The 27,046-nt window shown below is 44.7% G+C and overlaps 1 protein-coding gene across 1 annotated transcript in view; it reads right to left on the reverse strand.

Moving 5' to 3' along the window:
- The window catches only part of LOC124712320 (transcription factor SOX-8-like), an 83,237-nt gene that overhangs the window by 32,586 nt on the left and 23,605 nt on the right, over nucleotides 1-27,046 (reverse strand). The window contains exon 2 of the mRNA XM_047242614.1: nucleotides 7,721-7,892. Within this exon, the coding sequence (XP_047098570.1) occupies nucleotides 7,721-7,892 (172 nt within the window). The remainder of the gene's footprint in view (nucleotides 1-7,720; nucleotides 7,893-27,046) is intronic.

Raw genomic sequence — 27,046 nt, forward strand, 5'->3', positions numbered from 1 at the left:
ATGTTGGAGAATGTTCGACAGCGTTCTCAAATGTCCCATTATCGTGTTTTGGTGTTAGTTCCAGTTGTGTATAGAGCGTGCCAGGAGGTACGGTCAACATTCAGGAATATGACAGGAACGATCATTCGAAGCAAAAAGTCTAGTAAACAGGCGATTCAAACTGCTTACCTTTGGGGATATGAGCACTTCTTCATCCTCGATTGTGTGAGACAGATCTCCTCTACCACAAGCTCTTTATTTTTTATATTTTGAAAGGTGGCTGTATCAACTAAAAAAATATAAAAATGTATAGGAAACATGTGGTCTAAAGTGCACATCTCAAGAGCTATGAGCACTTGTTCATCTTTGCTACTGCGAAATACAGCTCTTCCGCTGAAGTTCTTAAGGTATACATTTATAAACCGTGTTCATTAGATATCTTTTCTTGTTTTGGTTCATATTGCCTCCTCCCAAAATATTGGATGCAAAAAGCTTGCAGCAGAAGAGGTTTTTTTTAACAATATCGAAGATGAATACGTGTGCACTGCTCTTAGGTACGCCTTTGAAGAATCCATGTTTACTAGTCTGTTTTGCTTCGAATGATCGTTCCTGTCGTATCCCTGAATATTCACCATTTCTCTTGGGACAACCTGTATATAGGAGGTGACGAGACACATGCATCAGTGTACAGTACTTATGGAAATGATTACAGTGTATCAAGGAAAAGTGAAACAAATTTTAGTGAAGGTTGCGGGCTTTCAAATAACTACGCACCCTCCGACTCAACGTTAAAATATTGAAAGTTTTGGCTGGATCGTTGCCTAGGAACTGGGATACGTAGTTGCTGCATTTCAGGCCAAATACTGCTGAGTCTACAGTATACAATAGGAAAGCACACATGAATCGAATGGTCGAAGGTTTCTATCACTCAGCAATTGCGAGTTATGAAAGAAACATAAATTTATAAATGAAAAATTGCAATTAAATAAAATCTGCAGGTACTATCTTAACGACTTTAAATGATGAGTACGATAGTAGAAGTACTTTTGAGAATGCGGTATATTTCTGCAAAACACTTATTAGTGTTGATAGTCCAGCAATTAAATAAAATATAAGTTGAATAACAGGGAAACAATAGATTCCTACTGCACATAATTAACTATGAACAACATAGCTCGCGAAATATTCACTTCTAAGCGCACACTACGCCTTCGCAGTAGAGGCCACGGAAATCTCACAAGTGCACAAGTCGACACTCCGAAGTATTTCTATCTGCCGCGACCATGCGCAGACCACTCCACTCTCCAAGTCCCCGCGACTGTGCGTCCGTCGCGCCCAGCACTTCCCGTGTGCTGTCCCGTACTGTCCAGAACTCCCGCACTGCCAGAGTCCTCTCCGGAAACGATGCTCACGTACACTCACAAACATATTAAAACACGTACGAAATACTGGATTTACATTTAAATACACTCCTGGAAATGGAAAAAAGAACACATTGACACCGGTGTGTCAGACCCACCATACTTGCTCCGGACACTGCGAGAGGGTTGTACAAGCAATGATCACACGCACGGCACAGCGGACACACCAGGAACCGCGGTGTTGGCCGTCGAATGGCGCTAGCTGCGCAGGATTTGTGCACCGCCGCCGTCAGTGTCAGCCAGTTTGCCGTGGCATACGGAGCTCCATCGCAGTCTTTAACACTGGTAGCATGCCGCGACAGCGTGGACGTGAACCGTATGTGCAGTTGACGGACTTTGAGCGAGGGCGTATAGTGGGCATGCGGGAGGCCGGGTGGACGTACCGCCGAATTGCTCAACACGTGGGGCGTGAGGTCTCCACAGTACATCGATGTTGTCGCCAGTGGTCGGCGGAAGGTGCACGTGCCCGTCGACCTGGGACCGGACCGCAGCGACGCACGGATGCACGCCAAGACCGTAGGATCCTACGCAGTGCCGTAGGGGACCGCACCGCCACTTACCAGCAAATTAGGGACACTGTTGCTCCTGGGGTATCGGCGAGGACCATTCGCAACCGTCTCCATGAAGCTGGGCTACGGTCCCGCACACCGTTAGGCCGTCTTCCGCTCACGCCCCAACATCGTGCAGCCCGCCTCCAGTGGTGTCGCGACAGGCGTGAATGGAGGGACGAATGGAGACGTGTCGTCTTCAGCGATGAGAGTCGCTTCTGCCTTGGTGCCAATGATGGTCGTATGCGTGTTTGGCGCCGTGCAGGTGAGCGCCACAATCAGGACTGCATACGACCGAGGCACACAGGGCCAACACCCGGCATCATGGTGTGGGGAGCGATCTCCTACACTGGCCGTACACCACTGGTGATCGTCGAGGGGACACTGAATAGTGCACGGTACATCCAAACCGTCATCGAACCCATCGTTCTACCATTCCTAGACCGGCAAGGGAACTTGCTGTTCCAACAGGACAATGCACGTCCGCATGTATCCCGTGCCACCCAACGTGCTCTAGAAGGTGTAAGTCAACTACCCTGGCCAGCAAGATCTCCGGATCTGTCCCCCATTGAGCATGTTTGGGACTGGATGAAGCGTCGTCTCACGCGGTCTTCACGTCCAGCACGAACGCTGGTCCAACTGAGGCGCCAGGTGGAAATGGCATGGCAAGCCGTTCCACAGGACTACATCCAGCATCTCTACGATCGTCTCCATGGGAGAATAGCAGCCTGCATTGCTGCGAAAGGTGGATACACGCTGTACTAGTGCCGACATTGTGCATGCTCTCTTGCCTGTGTCTACGTGCCTGTGGTTCTGTCAGTGTGATCATGTGATGTATCTGACCCCAGGAATTTGTCAATAAAGTTTCCCCTTCCTGGGACAATGAATTCACGGTGTTCTTATTTCAATTTCCAGGAGTGTAACTTGAAATTAAATAATATTCCTGCGGGTGGACCATAAACACGCTCTAAAACACATTATTAGATACATAAACAAATTAAATAAAGATATATCAAAGGAATAGAACAAAAGGTAGGCCAACAGCCTAATGTGTCTGTGTTTTCTAAAACACAGTAAATATTTATCCAATTTCTTCATGAATAGCATATATCGGATATAAACAAAGACATAAATGAATAAATATATTTATAAGCATGCTGCTACCGTTTTTTCGTGTAACTGTGGAGGTCTTATGGCCTGACGCGATCGATAGTAATCGGCCACTTTGACCTCTAAGAACTCGTGTACTATTCAAGTTACATGCCTGTAATTTACACCTGTTTAGGTTTACACTAATAGCTTTCTATAGACACGTAGATCGACGAAATCGGATGAACCGTTCAGATTTTGGAAATTCGTTGCTGGATGTTACTTGTATAATTTACCGTCACATACTAAACTTTAAACTAATAAAGATATTGAAAATCCGTTTACACCATCAGAATCGTCATGCAAATAATAGTAATTTACATGTTTCTTTTAGAGGTATCATGATTCATCTGACTACTATTAATTTCTATACGAACTTTGAAATGTCTGCCATGATGGTTTCACAAAGTCCGCCATCTTGGCGTACAAGTTTCTTTCATTGACACAGCGTCATCAGTCACTCGGCTGGACCATGCGCTGGGGCTACCCCTCTCGTCCGGCTAACGTCAACACCGACTCAAAGGAAGGCCTCGGCGCTTGTTGGTGACGTCACGTCAGCTAGGCACGGCGACCGCCAGGTCTGTTGGCAGGCAGAAACGCCTGGGCGTGCTTATCACTATAAATGTCTTATTTTTGGACAAAATGTTTGGTATTGTTTTGGGTTCTGCAGTTTTATTTAGATGAAAGATTTTCTTACTATCGTAAAGCTGCAAATGAAGATCATAGTTCTGTATTACTGAATCCTGACGAAACAAACGTAGATCAATATGAGAAGACGCTTTGCCCCTTTGCAAGCTTCGGAAATTTTACATTCAAGTAACTATATTTACTTGATCCATTTTGTTATCGAAACTTACCCAAACCCCCTTACAATGAACTCGTTTCTTTTATTTTATTGCCGGCCGCGGTGGCCGTGCGGTTCTGGCGCTGCAGTCCGGAACCGCGGGACTGCTACGGTCGCAGGTTCGAATCCTGCCTTGGGCATGGATGTGTGTGATGTCCTTAGGTTAGTTAGGTTTAAGTAGTTCTAAGTTCTAGGGGACTGATGACCTAAGATGTTAAGTCCCATATTGCTCAGAGCCATTTGAACCATTTTTTTTGTTTTATTTATTTATTTTCGTCACTGGAAATGTGAACTAATTTACACGTGTAAATGTCCAACTGTTGCCAGTCATTAGATTGCAGTCGTTTTCAACGAAAGGAATTCTAAACAGTAAACAAAATTGCTTCATACATCGAAAATACTGCTGAGCTTAAACTTTTTTAAACATACACATTAGAAAAGATAAATATTCCCCTCTTGGAACGGAAAGGAGAAACTTTATAAGATAAAAAAAATTTGTTTGATAAAACAAGTATCTCTCTCTTGCCTCTTCTTCTGTCCCCCACCCCCTCCCCCAACGTGTACAGTCGCAAGATATTTCATTAACATTCAGTTCTCCTCACCCCATAGCCAACCAAGATACCTAAAGAAGAGCACCAATATGTTCACAGTTTCTTGTAAAAGCAACCCAGTACAAACGTAACTTCCTCAGATTTACAAATAAGGTAAAGAAGCACGAATTCTGTTGCTGCTGGACCATGAAGTTGTTATTGTATGTCAATCATTAAAACAGGTGGAAATTTAAGTTCAGGAGTACACAGTTTGGTAAGAAGTGTAATGAATTGCACAATTAATTGATTGCAGAAATCTCTCAGAACAATGTGTGTTGATCAACTACCGCCAATAGTTTCACATTTTCCTGTGTCAGGGAGGGAGACACCACCACTATGAGTATGCCTGCAACAGAGCTGGCGTTCGCCGTGCCTAGCTGACGTGACGTCACGAACAAGCGCCGAGGCCTTCCTTTGAGTCGGTGTTGCTAACGTTCGCCACCACGTCTTTGCTGCCGGATCCGGTTGGCCGAGCGGCCATGCGAACTTAGAATATTTTCAGGGCGCCACAACTCTCCCGTTACCTCACATAGTGAAGTGCTGAAGGTTAGGGACTGCGTATTAAGCGGAATTTTAGTGTATAATATTAACATTTAATACGATGCCGAACGTAAAAGAGGAGGAAATATTAGCAATGGTGATTCAAAATAATGAAATAGAAAGAAAAGCAAAGAAATGAAACAGACGAGGAGCGAGAAGCAAATTTAGCTTCACAACGAAAGAGAATAAATAAATTGAAAGAAAACGATGAAATCAGAGTAGTGGGTCGAGTGAGGTACATAACAAACAGACAGAGAGAAACTACTGAAGGGACAAGGCGTTTTTAATATTTATTTTTACTATTTTCTCAAACGTTTTCAACTGAGCTGTAATGTTCTCAGAAAAAACATTAAAATAAAGACCAAGAGAAGCGTGTCTTTTCAGATAGCTGTCAACTAATTTCACGCTCTTGATGAGCTGATGAAATTATTGTAAACGATGTTTCCGGCCGTTACAGAAAGTATACCCCACCAGCTGCTAATAAATTTCATTAGATGTTCAACTACAATAGGATAAGGGAAACTGTAACTTTCACAGCTGCTGCTAAAACTCCTAAGGGCAGGTCCAGCCGCTTAATTATGTTTTTCTGTCCTATGCGATGGCACCTTTTCTTCGCGAAGAGCAAGAATTGTGTGTTTAGTGTATCTGGTAAATGTAGGTGGCTGTAATGGGTGCGTGAAAGTGTGGTGTCACGTTTGTGTTGGATGATTATGAGAAGGGAGAGGACGAAACACTGTGTCGACATACAGTTTACTCTTCCAGAATAGCTCCAGGGACGCAGCCGAGCTTAACGTCCACATTCGACAGACGGATCACACTCGAAAATGTCAAAATGCCCTCACTTCATGAGACACAGTGGGTGGGTTTGGAATCTACTTCAGGACATTGACACAAAGATTGGTGTTCAGAAACTTAACAGCACCACCCCCAGCGGCACGTGGTTTACTCGGGCTGTTATCCACCCAAGTACTCGCCACGCCCGACATCGGTGACGAGACAACTGGTGTATTGAGCTAGGTAAGACCATTGGCGCCCTATTTACAGGGTGGCGCACGAAATGTGTTACCATTTTGTTTTTAAATATAAACTTTATTAGAGCCGTCCGTGGAGATTTGTTCTAACTCAGCACATGCTCAGAATGTCCACCGTTTCGTTTCCTGACTTCCTTGAAACGAACACTGAAGTTAGTGATTACCCTACGGCACATGTCTTCCGTAATTTCACTGCAAGCTTGAAGAATAAGTCTTCTGAGCTCCATTAAATCACGTGGACGTTTCGGGAAAATTTTTTCCTTTAGGTACCCCCAAAGAAAAAAGTCACATGGATTGAGGTCTGGACTATTGGGGGGCCAAATTTGTCCGTCACTGAAGCGACCTGGAAACCTGAGTGAAATGATCCGCATGTCGAAATGCTTGTGTAAAAACTCCAACACAGTGTTTGCAGTATGTGGCATTGCTCCATCTTGCATGAACCACTGCGTGTTGAAGGGCAAGGCAGTAGCAAGAAGATGTGGAATGAAGCTATTGCGAAGCATGCTCAAATAATGCTCGCTGTTCACAGTTTCTTCAAAGAAAAGGGTCCAGTAAGTCCGTGACTGGAAATTACTGCCCACGCTGTAATCCTCGGAGCATAATGTTGTTCATGAAGCACTTTTGGGTTTTCAGTGGCCCAAATGCGTACATTTTGTTTGTTAACCACACCGTCTAAATGAAAATGCGCCTCGTCTGAAAATCAAACGTTGTTGAGAGTTTCTTCCCTATCCTCCGCCCACTGAGCAAACAGTAGTCTCTGCCGCTTGTGTTGGCTAAATGGCTCTGAGCACTATGGGACTTAACATCTATGGTCATCAGTCCCCTAGAACTTAGAACTACTTAAACCTAACTAACCTAAGGACAGCACACAACACCCAGCCATCACGAGGCAGAGAAAATCCCTGACCCCGCCGGGAATCGAACCCGGGAACCCGGGCGTGGGAAGCGAGAACGCTACCGCACGACCACGAGATGCGGGCGCTTGTGTTCCTCAGTGAGCTTCCGTGCACAGGTCATCTTGTATGGGTACATATGGAGGTCACTTTTAAGAATGCGTTGAAAGGAGCGTCTAGATATTCCCAGTTGCACTGCTGCCTTTCTACAAGATTTCCCGGGACTTCTCTGTACAGCAACTCACACCCCTTCAATATTCTCCAGTGAACAAACAGGCTTAGGCCGAGGTCGCTTCGCTTCCAATACTGTTCCTTCCTGTACAAATTTATCGGACAGCTTGTGGCTGGTCTTCTTGTAAGGGACCCATCGTGTGTTAAACTGTTGTCGAAAACGCCTCTGAGTCACAACAAGGCTTTTCGTTTCATGAAAAAGTAACACAATCGCCGATCGTTGCTGTGTCGTCAGTCTTCCATTGTCAGCCATTGCTGCTTACTAGTCTCCTAGCGGCAGTATCGTGACTTACACGTCATTTCGTAACTCATTTGTTTTTCCAAGCTCTGCTGGTACTGCTGTAGAGATCCCAGCAGGATATCTTATGTGCGTCGTAAATTGTGAAAGAAACAATTGGTAACACATTCCGTGCGCCACCCTGTAGATGCAACAGTAGGCTCGAAGTCCCTCTGTTTCCGCTGAAAAAAAATCGTCAAGTTGGTAAGGCACTCACCGGACGCTGATGTCCTTGTTGCTCTCGCGCGGGTAGTTGACAGCCAGTTTCTTGCGCCATTCGTTGGCGAAGATCATGAAGGCGTTGGGAGGGCGCGGGATCTTCTGGCGGGTCGTGAATTCCACGGTGGACGGCGACAGTTCGCACACACGCACCGAATCCACCGCTACCACTGAAACATGCGTCAGCACTTTTACTCTTCGCGTGGTAGATAAACAGAGACCACCTCATACTGTGCCACATATGACGTGCTAAAATCTGAGACTGTGTCACATGAAAGAGAAACGAATAGCATCATAGCGCCACTTTTCAAGAAGGGTTGCAGGAAATTATGTCAAAATTATAGTAGATACTTTCTTGTCCCATTTGAGAAAATTCTGGTAAAGAGAGTACGACAGATAGAAGGAAGCGGACAGAGTCAGGAACAATACTTGTAGGGATGAGGAAGGTATACACTGTGCCAAATTTTTGTGTAATCCAGCTCCAAGAGGAACACTACATATACGGTAACGACTTAGTGACAGTGTTCCTGGATGCTACGAAGAATTATGATAATGTGAAAAGAAGCAAGATTTGGAAAGCCGTTTGGAAAAGGAAATTGGAAGGCTGACTTGAGAGGAAAAATAGAAATGCTCAGTTAAGTATGAGTTGCGTAGAAGTGGGAGGAGAGAAGACTGATTGGTTGGAACATAAATAATTATTTAAATAAAAATAAATTTTACGATAGCATGTTTTTAAATCGACCGAGCTCAACACGGATAGCCCTGAAATTTTGTCGTTGTCATTTTTTTATAGCTGTAAAAATACTCGTAAGATATAAAACGGAAAACGTGGTGCGTATGCAATAGACAATAGTAAGAAGGCGTATTACTCATTCATATCGGTGATGAATTGCTTGCGCCCCACGTTTTCCGCTTTAAATAATATAAGTAGCTATCAAAAATTCACAATCACAGATTTTCAGGACTATCTCTATAGGATTAAGAATCAGTATGGGGCTAGGAGAAATTATTCTATACCTTTTAATTTAAAAAAAAGTGGCACATTAAAAACTGATTTTTATTTAAATAGTTATTTCTGCTTTTTAGTCGTGTGTGTGTGCGTGTGTGTGTGTGCACGCGGGTGCGTGCGTACTTGCGTGAGTGTGCATGTAAGAGATTTTTAAACCGATTTCAAACATTTTGATGATATTACACCCAGAGGCAGGTGATAAGTTTCAGGCTAATTTCAGTTCCTCTTCACTTGAGTTAATGTACTGATTATACTAAACTCTCGCTAATACGGCCCTCAGTATTCCTGCCTCTCAGTAATCCGGTACACTTCCAGCTTCTCGACGTTCAACCTGAAATGACGCCTACAATAATACACTTTGAAATTGTGGCTTTCATTATGGATCATTATCATGCCTTATAAAGGAAAATGCGTTATGCTAGACCTCAAGCAGAAACCCGAAAGTAGATACAAACTGAAGTTCTTCACAGAAAACTATTGTTGCTAGCAACAGTGTTGGACGAACAATTATTTATAACCAACTTTGTAGTCCTGTCTTCCCCCGTTGCGTGTAATATTACGGTATATTGATAATTTTTACTTATGGACCGTCTGACAGCAACTGAATAAAACACAATATTAGTGCCATACGCGTTTCGCCTTTATTTTCTGCAAGGCATGATCAGTGGCAGGTTGCGTGGACAATTTCTTAAATATTATGCTCCTGTTGCATTTTTGGTGTTGTTCTTCTTCTTATGAATGCCAATTTGCGGTTTTTTCCCCACATTCCACAGCACTATGAACTGAACGCTTGTTCAATGCAACAGGAGCGTAATATGAAAGAAATTGTCCACGCAACCTGCCACTGATGATGCCTTGCAGAAAATAAAGGCGAAACGCGTATGGCACTAAAATTGTGTTTTATTCAGTTGCTGTCAGACGGTACATAAGTAAAAATTATCAATGTACCGTAATTTATAACCAAACATGAGCAGAAAAGAGGTAATCATACGCTCATCGGAAAGTTACGATAAAACTGATAAAGAAGAGGACATACGAGGAGAGAACATGAGGATATCTCAAACTGCTGGTGCTGAAGCTGGAAACGTCTTCCTGGAGTATATTATGCAACAATGGCAAGACCTATAAAATGATTGTAAAGCCGTTGTGTGAAAAGCATACTACGGTCGCGTATCATCATGGTGGCAACTAAAACTTTCGGACATGTTTCATAGTGAATGTCGCCTGATACTAATATGCATGTACACACTCAAGGCCTACGTTTTCTGTAATAATGAATTGATCTTTTGATTTGATAAAGTACAATCCCTATGTGTTTATACTAAATTTTAGACACAGTCAACAATCCGGCACTTCCGCTAATCCGGCACCCGTATGTGCAAGGAATGGCGGGTTTAGCAAGAGTCTAGTGTACTTCCTCCGACATATTTATACACACTACGTGATCAAAAGTATCCGGACGCCTCCAAAAACATACTTTTTCATATTATGTGCATTGTGCTGCCACCTAATGCCAGGTACTCCATATCGGCGAGCTCAGTACTCATTAGGAGCGTAATAGAAGAGAGTGGGAGTAATGATAAAAAGATAAGTGAAAGGGAAGAGCAAGCACATGGATTCCTGCAGACCGTAAGAAGTCTGGTCTGGAGCAAGGATGTACCACCATGCTCCAGTTCTCATGTGTGGTCTAGAAATGTGGGTAATGAACAAAGGGATCGCGAGATGTCTTTCCCAAGAAACAGGATAGAGCTAACAAGAAAGGGCAGAATAGGGAATAATACGGTGAAATAATTGTGACAGAGAAGCCGATGCAGGAGACCACAGAAACGAGTGGAACATGCAGGATACGAAGACAGGCTCACGGGATGTCAATAGGTAGCAAGACAACTAAATCAAGACAGAGAGAAGGATGGATTGCTGGAGTGAAGAAACTGTGTGGAGAAGGGAGGAGAACACGGGATAGGTGGGGAAGGGGGGGGGGGACGAGGTGCGAGGAAAAGAAAGCGTAAAGAGGTTTATGTAAACTGTATAAGAAGAAGAAGATGATGATGATTATGGGAAGTTCTCGATGTTATATATTCGAGTCGGAAGTAAGTACACTACAAGGCGTAATTACCACTACAAACAAAAGAAACGGATTTGTTAAGCTACGCTACTGTTGCCCAAACTCTTGCAACATCAGCAGCGCTCCGAGTTGCATGATGCAGGGCGTAGCAGACAGACCAGTGCGTATTCCATGGCGTGTTCTCCGCAGCCACAGTTGATGCTATCCACAGGCGGGTACCACTCCCGGAGGTTCCTCCTGATTCGTCCAACTTCAGAACGGAGACGAGTGAGTGATCTCTACATGATCCTGTTCTGTTCATGCTCAGGTGCGAGGGTTTCCGAAGGGAGTGGCCAGGTCGAGTTATTCTCAAGTCACGACATTCGCAGTTGTCTCCTTACTGTAACTCCTTTTTTTTTGGCAACACTGGAATGGTGATGATGAAACTTTTCCGGACATAAACACTGGTGCTGCCACAATAATATAATGGATGCTTTTGTGATAAGCCTGATTTGTTTCTTCCACATTGGCACCTACTTCACGATGAATATCTGGTTACACTTTTTTTCTCAAGTGGCGTAGGTTCCAAGCATCCTGTAATAAGCCTACACGTTTCGTTATGTGCCTTATGAACCTTGTTTGCTTGGGTAGATTTAACCAGACTGGGCACACATACTCTACAGCACTGTAATATATAACATGTTGCTAATGGCGTCGTTCTCAGTGCTTGTAGTCGAGAGTTCCAGGTGCTACCAGTGATCTTGCGGGGGATATTACGGTGCGGTCACAAACGTCGTGGAATACATCCTAACATTGTGTCGCACTTTCTTTTGCCAGGTTAGTGCAGCAAGTCGACGTAGCATGGACTGAACAAGTCATTGGAATCCCCCTGCAGAAATATTGTGCCATGCTGCCTCTATAACCAAAACTGTGAACGTGTTACCAGTGCAGGATTTTGTGCATGAGCTGACCTCTCGATTATATCCCACAAATGGCCGAAGGCATTCATGTCGGGTGATCTCAGTGGCCAAACCATTCGCTTGAATTGTCCGGAATGCATCAAACCAACCGCGAACAACTGTCTCTCGATGACATGGTGCACAGTGATCCACGAATGGCTGCAATTCGTCTCCAAGTAAGCGAACATAGATATTTTCAATCAATGATCGGTTCAGTTCGACCACAAGATCCAATACATTTCTTGTAAACACAGCACGCACCATTATGAACACATCACCAGCTTGCACAGTGCTTGTTGACAGCCTGGATCCATGGCTTTGTAGTCGACTGAAATCGGGACACATCTCACCAGGCCACGGTTTGCCAGTCGTCTGGGGCCCAACCGACATGGTCACGAGACCCGGAGAGGCTCTGCATACTTTCATGGTATCATGGTATCCGCTTTTGGCTGTCAATAGTTGTGTTCTATGAAAATGAATTTGTTGTTCTCCTGACTGCAAAGCATGTTGCGTAAAAGCTGATCTGACAACCTCTTCCTTTCAACAGTTAACCTCGTGCTCTTCTAGTTGTTTTTTGATAGTTCTTTTTTTTTCACACGTACACCTCCCCGCAACCCAAGGATGCTCACAAACCGCTGGAAAAAGCCCTTGTTCACGCGCAATTGAATTTCGTGAAACTGAATGACATCTGGATCCAGCTGCTGAAGACGATGTGTGTGAGCCTTCGACCATGGGGTGATGGCAACTGCGGACGACGGCGACCGATAACTGCCAATTGCACCGTATATTCACAGCATCTGACGTCACGCCATAAAGCGGGAGCACGCGTAAACGGAGGCTACGATCCCCCTTGAAAATGTCCTCCTTAGGTACGGACGAAAGATTCTAATGTCGAATACATCCTACCACGGCATAGTAACCCGGAATATTTTATTAATTGTGACATACTGTATTGATACCAGTGTTGCAATTGATCATGCAGTCACGCTTGACAAGGCTCTGCATGTACCTTCAAAACAGGCAACACAGTGAGCACGTGACACTGGAGAAAGAACTTCGATTGGCTGGTAGCTGGTACATCCTCTCGACTCACTGTAAGGTCCAGCTCAAATTTATTTTAATCGATATTTGGTCACTTGTTGCTGAAATGTATATAATCAGTTCTACAATGCGATTTTACATTAGACATCAGAGTTGAGATTTAAAATACAGGTGAATATATATTACACAATGGGTAATCTGTTAAAACTGTTGTACATTATTGCATGTATTTTTTAGTTTCAAAATATTTTTGATACAAGTGCGTTGCCATGAGTGAAAAATTATTATGGAGTACAAAGCTTCGTATTTGAAGCTATTTTGGTGCATATTCTGACGTATTTAGATACTAACATACATTCCTTTGTATTATGGGCAAATGCTCGTAATAAAAGAATTTCTACAGCCCAGTTGTGTGTGTTACATTTTAAGCTAACTTAACCAAGCTGTTTGTGTTACATTTTAAGCAAACTTAACATCACATGGCAAGAGCTATAGTTAGTAAACACGGCCCATCCAAAATATCTGGGAGTCACTCTGGATGGTACTCGGACGTACAATGAGAGGCAAAAAGATTGCCCGGCTCGAATAATTTATGAGTCCAACAACGAATCATTGCGCATGCCCAAGTTCAGAAGTGCCGGCGGTCCCTGGAGCTTCAGCCTGGTGTTTATATCGTCCAATAGAGGCAATGTAACGGTTGGGATGCAGTACATGTCGAGATTCGTTGCAATTTAACTCATCGTGTCATTTCTTTTGAAAATCATTAAACGATTGAAATATAACTCCACGTCGGTAGAATTATCACGACGAGCGTTTCACATCTGCCGGCCGGTGTGGCCTAGCGGTTCTAGGTGCTTCAGTTTGGAACCGCGCGACCGCTACGGTCGCAGGTTCGAATCCTGCCTCGGGCATGGATGTGTGTGGTGTCCTTAGGTAGGTTTAAGTAGTTCTAAGTTCAAGGGAACTGATGACCTCTGATGTTAAGTCCCATAGTGCTCAGAGCTATTTTTTTGTTTCGCATCTGTTTAATGGCTGAGCGCATAGTACGGCTTCAGCGGCCAAGCAGTGCGGGCGTGCTGTGTTGTTTCCGCCTGCAGTGCGGGCTCGCTCGCCTTCTTCACTTCCTTCGGCCGACACTAACGTTACGCCGTGACAATTTCATGGCGAATCAATACCGAAAATCAAGTGACATTCACTTTTAGAAACGACTTTGCTAGGCTAAAAGCACTCAATGTCGAGGGCTTTTAAAAGGAAGAGGCTGCTGACATCGTCGGCATCCACTTTTCGATCGTAAGTAACACCGTCTTTGAAATTTGCGAACGAGGTAACGTGCGACAGAGTTCTTCGACACTTAAAACATGGACTACGCTTCTGCCACGCAGACGGAAATGTTGGCAACATCGAGGTTGCTCATTTCGGACTGGGGCTGCGGACTATACACATATATGAACTATCTATTGGCGGTCGTTGTGACCGAGCGGTTCTAGGCGCTTCATTTCGGAACCGCGCTGCTGCTACGGTCGCAGGTCCGAATCCTCCCTCGGACATGGATGTGTGTGCTGTCCTTAGGTTAGTTATGTTTAAGTAGTTCTAAATCTAGGGGATGGATGACCTCAGATGTTAAGTCCCATAGTGCTTAGAGCCATTTGAACCATTTTTGAAGTATCCTTTGAACTCTCGGCGGCAGACGCCGTGGCGGCGCTCCGTCCCTATGATACATTACACGAACACGTGGCAGAAAAGCGGACCCAATTTAAGAAGTACTGGTTCCTCAATGGCGTACTACAGGTAGGCATCGAACTCCGAAGGCTCGTAACATCATACCTCCAAACAGGAGGCTATCGGGCCACAGTTATTTACGACGGGCAGCCCAAAACGTGTTCCGGATACGGCAAGGACGGCCACTTCCGTTCCGAGTGCCTCCAACGTCAGATGACATAACTTCCACCGCAGTATGTGGCACTTCCACCGAAGCCGGTAATCCTCCCAGTAACTTACGCGGCAGAGCTCACGACGTTTCCGTCCGACAAAACGCAACAGACCGACGTTGCAGTATCTGAACCACCATTTCCAGACAGACATCGGGTCGATTAGTCAGACTGGAAAGTGGCAGAACTTCGTCCAGTGCCATCGATACTAACGGACACTGCAGTCACTGCTGAGAGCAGGATGGTAATCGATACACTTATGGTACTGACGGAAGTATTTGTGGCGGCGAGGAGTGAGTCAGTGCCATCGTCAGACACGGAAGGCCACACATGAAAACAACGTTCTCCGAAGCGGCGAAAACTACCGCATCGGAACGCGACAGCTCCCACTCGCAGACGGAAGAAGAAATAATCCTCAAGAACGCCGACCCGGAGAATGACTCCTTCCCTGCAGAACAGACGGCGGGGCGGGCGTGGCCAGTCTGCCAGTCCCACAGCGAATAGTGATAATCAGGAAGGTTCCATTGCAGGTTGCGAAGCCGTTCGGTCCCTCCCTATCAACCACCACGATCTAGTGGAACATGAGCAGACTTCTGCTCCCACATTCCCACATCATGGGCCGAGGACGTCGAGACTCAGCAGGACCCCGATTCGGGGCCCGCTGATGTCTGAACAATACCGGGAGGGCCGCGGGTCGGTGGGCTGTAACGTCACTCGCGACGTCCGCTTCTCTCCATAATCACCACGGGTAACCCTACCCAATCACCATATCGCCAAGCCAGAATGAATACTAACATGATTAGCTGTCCAGCAAAGATCCAACAGCTTAAGAGAAACAATATGAGCCACAGGAGTCGACCTTTCATTCCTGCAAGAAGTGTGAACAAGCGTATTCTAGAACGTTTATGGCTAATCAACGCACTTGACGCCTGGTGGTCCCACGCACAGGACGGTATCAAAGCCACCGACATCATACAGAGTGTATACGTGGACAAGGAAAAAAAATTCCCGGATTTCCCGGTTAAAAATACACTTTCTCCCAGGTGAAAACAAGCGTTTTCCGTGTTATGTGACAGTATATTTTCCGTTATCAATCCTTTGAATGGTTATGGATTTATACATGGGGGTAGAATTTCCCGGCACATTTGAAACCGAAACTCAGGGAAAAACACACGTTTTGGAAATATCTTAGATGTGCAGCAACATGTACGCTGCGTATTTTCGTATTACGAAAGTATACATTGGAATTCTACCAAATACCGCATGTTACTTTCCGAATCATTGAAATCGAGATTGCAATGCGCGTTAGTAAGCCAGTCATAGGTCATGTCACGTGATCTCGCCAGCCGATGCCAGCGGATATTCAGAGCATAGGACACGTGATGTAGTCAACCAACAGCAAAAGCACAAGCAAGTAGCACAAACACAAAACAGGGAAAGTTAATAGTTTAAATTAATATACATAGTGTTGATACAATAAAAGCAAAGTTTTCACATATAATATTGGTCTCTAAGGTTAATAAGATGCAAGAGAAGCTAAGCTTTCGCATATAATGTTGATCTTTCATCCGCGTGTTACACTTAGAATATATCACACGAATGCGCCAGTAAAATGTCTGATCTTCAGGGTTAGAAATTCTTCTAAATGGCTCGTCATCAAAGAGTTGATTTTTAAATGAGAGTCAAACGCTCTGTGATTTAATAAATTCGTGGTACATTCTCGCACATAATTCAACTTACGTAAAAGAATATTTACTTTGAAAGTAACGCTTTTCAAACAACCATTCGCAATATTTTCCCGCGACCTGTTAGAAATAGGTTCGTTTCAGCAGTTGACAGAGAGCGCAAATAACAGGCGACACCCCGCTTGCGCAGCTATCATGACGTAGGAAGCCCGTATGTCATAAAAGAAACAAGACATCAGAGGATACTCCAAGAGCATCGGAATTTCGTGAACCATACGAAAATGTGCACATTTAAAGTGCATACTTAAAGTGCACATCTGTATGTCCAGATTCCCAATGAAGTAGACCTCGACCTGATATTAAGCTTTTCAGTGTGGTTTCCGGGATAAATTTCTTTAGCAAACAGACAAAAATAACCTCATTGTTCCGCAAGGCGATTAACGCTTGACTGTGAGAGAAGTGGAAATAAAACCAAATCTGAAACTAATGACATATTTTAGCCTTCCGTAATTATGTGAATGCATTTTCATTCACATGATAGCACCTGGCCACAGATATCCGTTTTGTTTTAATTTGACGTGAGAGTAAACGAGGGATAAACGGCAAAATCACTAAATGTAAACACGGGTCACCTAGAAACTATCAACTATAACTCAGACTGCTCTGCGCATCAGCCCCGGATGGATCTACGATATTTGCGAACCGAGTCAATACTAAAAAAATCGAATATTCTAAAATATGTTCATCTTGTAACGCATATCTTTCTGAAAAGTCTGAAACATAACACATATGTGTTCGAGGAAATGTTAAGACATATTATTTAATCTTAAGTGTGCCAAAGTGCAGCTCCACGCCTCTATATAAAGCATTACAACCAAAAAACTTTATGTTAGGAAATAGTTTCACATTTCATTCATACGAACCAGTTTCTCAAGCATGAGATCGAAAAGTAGTATTACGAAATTTTTATATAAATTTGGCACCGTCTTATTCTTCCATAATTTGTGTGATGTCCCCGTTTCTTCTTCTTCATCGTTCTAACAAGCAATCTTGTCATCACCAATTATGTAGCTATTCCTGCCATTGTCAAAATTTGTTCGCCTATTAATTTCACTAACCCTGCCAGAATCACAGGTTTAGTTATCCCGCGATTATTTTCCGGTTAGGCGCTATTACGTGTTCGTACAACACGTTTTCCGCGTTACGTCCAAATAGAACTGAAGCGGCTGCTAGCCGGGGACTGTACAACTGGTTCAAATGGTTCAAATGGCTCTGAGCACTATGGGACTTAACAGCTATGGTCATCAGTCCCCTAGAACTTCGAACTACTTAAACCTAACTAACCTAAGGACATCACACAACACCCAGTCATCACGAAGCAGAGAAAATCCCTGACCCCGTGTACAACTGGTCCTTACTAGTATAGCGATCTGGCCACAAATTTTCTGTCAAAATTTCATTTTCTTGGATACACCGAGAAGTTAATACGTCATCTTTCTCACCTGTTATTCCTGTCAGTCGTTTATTTCCATTCTGGTAGTCTGCATCTATAGATTTCGCTAGTAATTATAACAACGCTGATCATTCGCAAACCCAATCAACCACATAATCAGACAGCGATTGGCATTCATCCGTTCGGCTTTACTCCGCTCAGCTCCTATAGCCGCGTCCTCCCCTTTCGTCTGCGGAAAGTTTATTTCTAGATGCGACGAGGATTTTCCTGACAGATACATCACTCATTCAAAAATCAACTTATGATTCATTAAGAAATCAACTTAAGATGTGTTCAAAAACTAACGGGGAAGCGTTTCAAAATCATTTGAATAGTCGATAGACACACGTGCGCTGGATGCTAGGCGCTTTGTGAAAGAAGTTATTTTCCTCAAGAATATGAATTTGGCACCCTCTTTTCCCGGTAGCATCTAGCTGCTTGCTGCGACTGTTTGCACAGCCAACGGCCACATTCCTGTAGTCAGAAGCGGGAGAATCTACAACTCAAACGTGACACAACTGCGCATGCGCACGAGCCCGCTCGAAACTCTAAAACGCATCTAATGTAAACAGTTGTGACTTCTTAAAGCCTTTGACACATTTTGCTGTTGGCAGACACACTCATGAGCACTGTGTGTCGTCGTTGTATATGGGCCATTTCCTTTGCAATTTATTTTCGTTTTTTTCTCTCGTTTGTTTTTTATTGTTGAAGTATTATTCTGCAGTACCGGGATACAGTAATATCCTTTGTTAGAGCATCGGTTCTTACCAGTCAAAATTACAAAAATTTAACCGAAAACTAAAACAATGAAAAATTCCCGGAATTCTAAAAAATTCCCGCGTTTTTCCCGGTTTTCTCCCGGATGAAAAAATTCCCGGGTTTTTCCCGGATCTCCCGGTTGTCCCGGGTCGTATACACCCTGTCATCATATACCTCCCCTCCGCACAAGTATTAGCGATCAGGCACTTGACCCGATTCACTAACGTTTATGAACCGTCGGGCACCACCAGACGTCGTGACTAGACCAGGTTCTACTCCACTGACATTGCACCCCTTTTACTACGACGGTACGAACACAGTGTCTTCGCTGGCTATTTTAATTGCGTATTTCATTCGGAGAACCAAATCCCTCACTACACGCCTTGCCTGGAACTCGGTATGGTGATTCACGATCTTCATTTGCACTAAACGTGGGAGAAGATACACGGCGACAGTTCTCGACACACGCATCTCACCAGTCATACGGCGAGCCGACTGGATCGCGTATCTGCGTCACAAGGTCTTACACAGGAGTAAAAATATGAAATGATCGTGTGGTATTGTTGGCCGGGGGGCCCATCCGAGGAAGTTCGTCCGCCGGTTGCAAGTCTTATCTCAGGTGACACCACACAACACCCAGTCCTCAAGCGGAGAAAATCTCCAACCCAGCGGGGAAACGAACCTGCGCCCACTGCATAGTGGACAAACACATTACCACTCAGGTAAGCAGTCGGACAGACAGGGAGTGGTGGCTGCTGAACGATGGCCTCTAGCTTTCTCTGATCATAGTGGATATATCTGCACGACGCATCTCCACACTCAACAAGCCTGGCATAGCAACAGCTTCCAGAAGACGAATGTAGCGAACCTCCAGGAACCGGAACGCGAGCCAGCGGTGAACGACGTCACTCACGATAACAATCGACTTTGGCGTAGTGGCACATCTGCGCCAAACCAACAGTCCTCAAGATGCAGTTCATCAAGGACACGGCTGCATGGCACCGGGAGACTATGCGGCGCTTCGGCACCTCGATGTTCTATCCCCATCACCGGACGGACAACGAGAACAACACCGACTCAAAGCTCACACACTGTCGTTGACGAAGCGCTGCTTAGAAGGTACCATACTCCGCTCGCGCTACATTGTGGCGGACATGCACCGAGACCGCTGACAGTTAATCACACGCCTCACGATGCAAGAAATCGCTCCTGTACGACCCAAACGACTATAGCGAAAGCCATGAAGGTTCATTTTAATCATATTTATCAGGGAAAAGCTGTAGACGACAAGGCCTCTGCGGAAGCATTCCAACAGGTGACACGCACTACTGACAGGACAACGGCGACGAATCGTCTGAGGAGGTGGACGACACCTTTGATAAAGATGCGGCCATCAACAAGTCTCTTGGGCCCACTGGATTATCAGTCGAGTTTTACTGGCCTTTCCGTGCCGTCATGATGGGTTACAATGTTCTGAGATCTCATGTCGCCAGGCTGTGCCTTACCACCTTCCTTCACAAAAGTACTTCTCATACCAGTACACAAGACAGCAGGAGGACAATCGCTCAATTGACTATAGGTCACTTACAATGTTGAACGCAGACTGCAAGATCTTCGCCAGGCTCTTAGCAGGCCACGTTAAGAAGGCTTTGCCAATGATTCTCGCCCCAGAACAGGCGACTGCAGGTACTTAAAAGCAAACTATTTGGGCGAACTGCCGGATGTTTGCAACTTCCTGCCACAATATTTCGGCGCAGAGTCTTCTTGCCATCTTCAGGTGATACCGGCGGAAACTCTTTTTTTTTTCCTTTATTGTCATTTCCATTCCCCATCAGAGGCGGGCTGGCAGCAGCATAAGCGCTGCTCTTCAGCCAAGAGACATCAATAGACAGGAAGACATTTAAAATTAATACAAAGGAGACAACATAGCGGAATAAAGAAACAAAAAAGGCGGAACAGAAGTAAATAAGACATACAAAGCGGTGACTGTAAATCGGAGACAGAAATCTAAAAAAGTATGTTACACAAAAAAAAACCACACACTACATTAAAAGGCACCAGGCAAAGTACCGCCAGAGCATAAAAGTCCATAGAACAAGTAAAACAGCCACATGACGGGCGGCGTAGCAAGGAACTGTCATGGACAATAAACAGGTCGAGCACACAATTAAAACTCACATCACTAGATGACACTGTAGAACGGCACCGAAACACAACACTAACGGCACTGAAACACAACACTAACGTAGCACACTGATACAGAATAAAAACCTGGGAGGATCTCCACGGAAGGGGGGGGGGGCTACAATGGAAATGGGAAGAAGGGGAAGGAGGCGAGGAGGAGGGGAGAGAGAGGGGGATGAGGTTGGGGGGGAGGGGTGCGTGCCGAAGGAGGGCTGGGAAGGGAAGGGATGGCAGAGGAAAACAGCTGAGGAGGGGGTGCAGGGATTCAGGGAGGGAAGGAGGAAAATCCGCTCTGGGAGGAGGAGGGGTGGGGAAAAAGGGGGCCCTGGGGAGAGGGGTAGAAAGGCCAGGTTATAGTTGGAAGGAAGGGTATATGTCACGGCGAAGTTCATCATCCGGGAGGGGGAGGCGCTGGAAATTACCCTGATGAAGGAGATGGAGGGTAAGAAGGTGGAAGGTGGAGAGAGGGTGGGATACAGCGATAGAGGCGCGGCAACGGGTGGGGGCGGGGGTGTGGAGAGGAAGAGGAAACCAGGGGGTGGGGGGATCAAGCCTGTGGACAGTGTAAAGGATGCGGAGATGTTGGAGGAAAAGGAGGTGGGGGAAGGGGATGAGTTCATACAAGAGCTGTGTGGGGGAAGAAAGGCGGATACAGAAGGCAAGGCGGAGCGCATTCCGTTTGAGGATTTGGAAGGCCTTGTAAAAGCGAGTGGGTGCGGAGATCCAGGCAACGCTGGCATAACAGAGGATAGGATGGATGAGGGATTTGTAGGTGTGGAGGATGGTGGAAGGATGCAATCCCCATGTCCGGCCAGATAGGAGATTCAGGAGGCGGGGGCGGGAATGGGCTTTCTGCTTGATGGTCAGGAGGTGAGGCCAAGGTATCTCAGGGTGAGGGTGAGCTGAATGGGTCGACCGTAAAGGGTGAGATAGAAATCATGGAGACGGAAGGAGTGGGTGGTTCAAAATGTGTGTGAAATCTTATGGGACTTAACGGCTAAGGTCATCAGTCCCTAAGCGTACACATTACTTAACCTAAATTATCCTAAGGACAAACACACACACCCATGCCCGAGGGAGGACTCGAACCTCCGACGGGACCAGCCGCACAGTCCATGACTGCAGCGCCCCAGACCGCTCGGCTAATCCCGCGCGGCGGAGCGGGTGGTGCGGCCTATGATGATTGTCTGGGTTTTGGAGGGGTTGAGACGAAGGAACCACTGGTGAGCGAAAACTCCCTGAGCTCTGGTATTTAAGGCCCCTCCGGTAAGTGTGTGGTGGATGCACTTGGCATTGCGCGTGCGCTACTTGAGCGCGTTCGATTCTGCTGCGCCGCGGTTCCACCATAGACCTACGCTGGCTACGGAGGACACGACGTTTTTCGACGATTGGATTCCATGCCGAATTCAATTAGTAACCGCCGTCACGATTAATAAGAGACTCATTGTCAGACAGCCGTATTTCCACGGATTCATTAACAATAGAACTCCAAAAGTTGGCCATCTGGGCCACAATTTTTGTCTCATTGTAATTCATGGCATGACCAGTGGAAATACAGTGTTCGGCAATGGCAGACTTACAAGGCTGAAGAAGGCGAGTATGCCGCTGATGTTCTACAATGCGATCCTGTACAGTACGCGTCGTTTGCCCTGTATAAGATTTGCCGCATTCACACGGAATCCTGTAAACACCTGCCTTGTGGAGCCCTAGGTCGTCTTTGACAGATCCCAACAACGACGAAATTTTTGCAGGAGGGCGAAAGATTACTCTCACTTTATATTTTCTTAGTATTCTGCCTATTTGCGCTGAAATATTACCCATATACGGTAAATAGGCAATCGTTTTAAAGGCCTCTTCCTCTTCTTTGTTCCGTTGTTTACAGGTCAGCAGCGCTCTCTACACTTGCTGGGACGAGTACTCATTCTTCAGAAACACAGTCTGCAGGTGCTCCAGTTCCGTTTGCAAGCTATCGGTGTCAGAGATAACATGGGCTCGGTGAATCAATGTCTTCAAAACATCCATCGTTTGTGCTGGATGGCAGCAACTAGCTGCTTACAAGTGAAGGACTGTGTGAGTGGGCTTTCTATACACCGAATGACTAAGTGTGCCATCGCTTTTACGTCGCACTAATACGTCTGAAAACAGCAGGCAACCCTCCTTCTCCAACTCCATAGTCATTTTTATGTTTTCGTGTATGGAGTTCAGATATTGTAGGAACTCTCGCAGACGATCCAAACCATGAGGCCAAATTATAAAAGTATCATCAACATATCGCCAGAATACTGTTGGTTTAAAAGTGGCTGAGGCGAGTGCTCGCTACGACTCGAGTACACACTTCAAATTATTAAAGATGTCGGTTGCAGCTCCTACACAAAAATGAATACGAAGGCAGAAAGACCTGCTGCTATCGATGCTGCTGCCAGATAAACTTCTGCTAAACAGTCCTCGTGTTGCGCACTAAATAAAGACTGCACGCTAATTGACGAAGGGGGAGTATGGAACCTTTTGAATGTTGCAACTTACACAGACTCAGCAATAACCTGCAATATTTTACCTCAGACAGCAGCGAAGCTTGAGAAGAATCCGAGAAGAGTCTGGTGGTCTACCACATGCCTCAAAATCAAAAGTTTACGGGATAGAATCCAAGTGGCCACAGTTTTTTCACTGTTTTCTAACCTAGCATTCACCTCTTAACAATGCGGACATTCACCCGAAGTGAAACGTGATTCGGACTGCATGTTAAATTATAGGCCTTATTTTTTCCGCAGATCTGAGTCGAAGTTGAATTGGGAGGCGTAGTGGTAAAGGGAGGGCTTGATAATCAAAAACACATCAAATGAATTCGCAATTGCGAATATGGACTACCATCAGCTGTAGATTGGAATGATGACAATGAAAATTTGTGCCGGATCAGGACTCGAACCCGGATTTCCCGCTTATCGTGAGTGGTATTTTATTCGTCATTGATCGTTGCATGCCTTCGTGGCGGGTGGCCCATGACATCCGATAAAGTTCATCATTGATCTATTCACTCATTTTTTTTATTACAGAGGGCAACTATCCCTTTGACCGAACACGCTGAGGTACCGTGCCGGCGCTGTTTGGCTATCTGTGCACGATTCACTGCCAACCCCAAACTTCCATAGGTCGCCTACCATGAGTCTACAGGCATGCATGTCCAAAGGGTCTTTGCATCGTAATCAGGACAACACAGGCGCTGCAATATCGTGATAATCAAGCCAGCTGGTGTGGCCGAGCGGTTCTAGACGCTTCAGTCTGGAGCCGTGCGACCGCTACGGTGGCAGGTTCGAATCCTGCCTCGGGCATGGCTGTGTGTGATGTCCTTCGGTTAGTTAGGTTTAAGTAGTTCTAAGTTCTACGGGACTGATGACCTCAGCTGTTAAGTCCCATAGTGCTCAGAGGCATTTGAACCATTTGATAATCAAACGGCCGCGAGATTGAATCCCAGTCAGAAAACGAAATTTTCTCTCTGTTTTTTAACAGAGATAAAACAATCAGCTCTCAATGATGTACAGGTTTGCCAGAACCGAAATGTGTTCCGGATTCCATGTTATGCGGAGTTGGAGCGCCCTGTAACGACAATGTTAAATTTTGTCATTTGGCTACCCTGTAGTTCAGAAACCACTGAAGAAACTGGCATCAAGCCTTTATAGGACCTTACATGTTATATTCTGAGTGTACTGAACTACAAACATAGCATTTCAGTCACTGCTTTCGGAAATACAATTTTTTAACTACACGGTTAAAATTTTATATAATTTTTGTACTTTCCCCTAAATAATTTTAATTGGACTTTACATTATGTTTATTCTTTTAGTTCAGTAGTCTCTGGATATGTATGTTGCTACTCCCTGAAACTCTGACTACTCTACTCCATGGAATTTCTGAGTTTTAGGAAAAAATGCAACAGAAAATCTAAATTTTCAAGGGAGGCTTCTAGGATTTCAAATGACTAAAACTTACTTAATATATGCTTTATTTTTTTATTTACTCGCTCGGAAGTACCCTGCACCACATTGTGTACCATCCTCTTGATCTTTTTCCAAGGTTTCTTCTTTTCTTCTTTCGGTATTCCTTAGTGGCCAATTGTGCTGCTAACCCTGGTTTACCGGTTCCCAACTTGTCCTTCCGTTCAAATTCTCTGATGCAGTTCGCTCCAGAATTAATTCCCTTATGCTGTAGCACTTTCACCGTTTTGATGTTGCCATCATTAAAACATTTTACTGTCTTCAAACCAAAAAAACATCTTTTGCTAATCAATTCATATGAGATTATTGAAAGACTCATTTGGATTTTGAGTCTAACCATGCAGACACTTCTCCAGCAACTCAGCATTTGCCTTGTCTCCGTAAATAGATTTTATTACACTCATGACTGTTGCTGGGATGGAACGTTTATGACTGTACTAATTGTTGGAGTAGTGGGCATTGCGATAACTGCGTCATGTATCTGGTCCGAGAGGGTAAAGTTGGTGTACTGGTTTTTCATCTGCTGACAGTCTGTCGAAGAAGGTAGCCCATATTGCTTGCTTCATTTTCAACATGTCACCAGTATTATTTCTTACGGCCATCCCATAATACTGCTGGTCATCAATAATTTTGTCTGTTAGCCTGGGTCTTATGGTTTTCAAATGGTTCAAATGGCTCTGAGCACTATGAGACTTAACATCTGAGGTCATCAGTCCCCTAAAACATAGAACTACTTAAACCTAACTAACCTAAGGACACACAGACGCCCATGCCCGAGGCAGGATTCGAACCTGCGACCGTAGCGGTCGCGCGGTTCCAGATTGAAGCGCCTAGAACTGCTCGGCCCATTCGGCCAGCTTCTTATGGTTTTGCCAGCAGAAAGTTTCTTGTCCCTCAAACTTTGTTTCAACTTCCTCAATCTGGTGCCCATCCTCTTCTCGACATGACGAACACATTCCACTTTTGAGATACTCTGTGCCATATGGCTGAGCGGTCAGTACATTGTTACGTGCTTTTGAGCCCCCATCTCCTAATAACTTTGTGTAACAGACAACACTTTCATTCATAGATTAATTAAAAATTTCAGTAGCTGCAGATAAGGTCTTCTTCATTCTCTAATTTACATTTATAGCAATGTTTTCTTTCAATCTGGAAGTCTATTAACATTTCAGAATCCACACTTGTCACTGTAGCAAAAGAATTCTTAGAACTGTAGCTGCACTTCTGCCGAGTGCCATCAAAAGCTGCTAGTACGTCAGCCACACCATCATTTATTTCAACAGCTTCCTTTGTGGCACCTTTCATTGACTTACATGCAGCAGATTCCACAGCCGCTCCAATAAATCCTGTATGCCTGTAAGATATATAAGGTGGGCGTGGCATACTCACCACATCACATATGGTTTCTGCTGCAGTGTGTCCTTTGCCAATAGCTCTCAATCGATAAAAATCACGTAACATTGACTTCAAAAAAATTACCTTCACACTAATCAGAATTCCAAAAGAAATGAGTATTTTTACAAAACTGAAACATTCACCTAACACCTTTGTTAGGGTGTTTAAACTATCAGAATATAACCTAACATACCATTCACAATACTTTCGTTTTCAGAAAACAATATTTCACAACGTTTTATTTTAATCTTCGAAGCACTAACGGGTGTTTCTCTACATACTGACGAGTTGGGTTGTGTTTCGTTGTCTGTAACTTCACACACCACATGTTGAATGCAGCGTTTCCCTTTCTTCGAAAACCTATTACCATGAAACCCATGTTTTTTAAAAAGCACTTCGTTTCGGCGTCATACTTTCCTTTTTATCAGGTGCACCTATTAATTCATCGGTTTTCGTCGAGAAGACGTTAGCACTTCGACCTACAACGCGTGTTTATACCACGTTTTTGACTGTTTTTGATAGTGCTACCAGTACAAACGAAGGTAATTTCAGCTTTATAACACTGCAATCCACAGTCTTTTATGTAAAAAGCTACCAATTTTATTAGAGCCTGAAGTATCGCGTGTAAAAACTTTAACTTTTTCAACCTGTGTAGGCGCTATTTAAAAAAATACAAATAAAATACTCCCCGTGAGAGTTTATAAGTGATATACATACCGTTCTATTTATAAAACTGGAATCTGAAAATGTGGAAATTTTTTCCGTTCTAACTCCCCTTAAACTCAGACCGCATTTTCCGGGTTGGATAACTGGGTAGTGAGACGCAAGTCGCCGAGGTG

This window comes from Schistocerca piceifrons, chromosome 8 (assembly GCF_021461385.2).
Source record: "Schistocerca piceifrons isolate TAMUIC-IGC-003096 chromosome 8, iqSchPice1.1, whole genome shotgun sequence".
Taxonomy (NCBI): Eukaryota; Metazoa; Arthropoda; class Insecta; order Orthoptera; family Acrididae; genus Schistocerca; species Schistocerca piceifrons.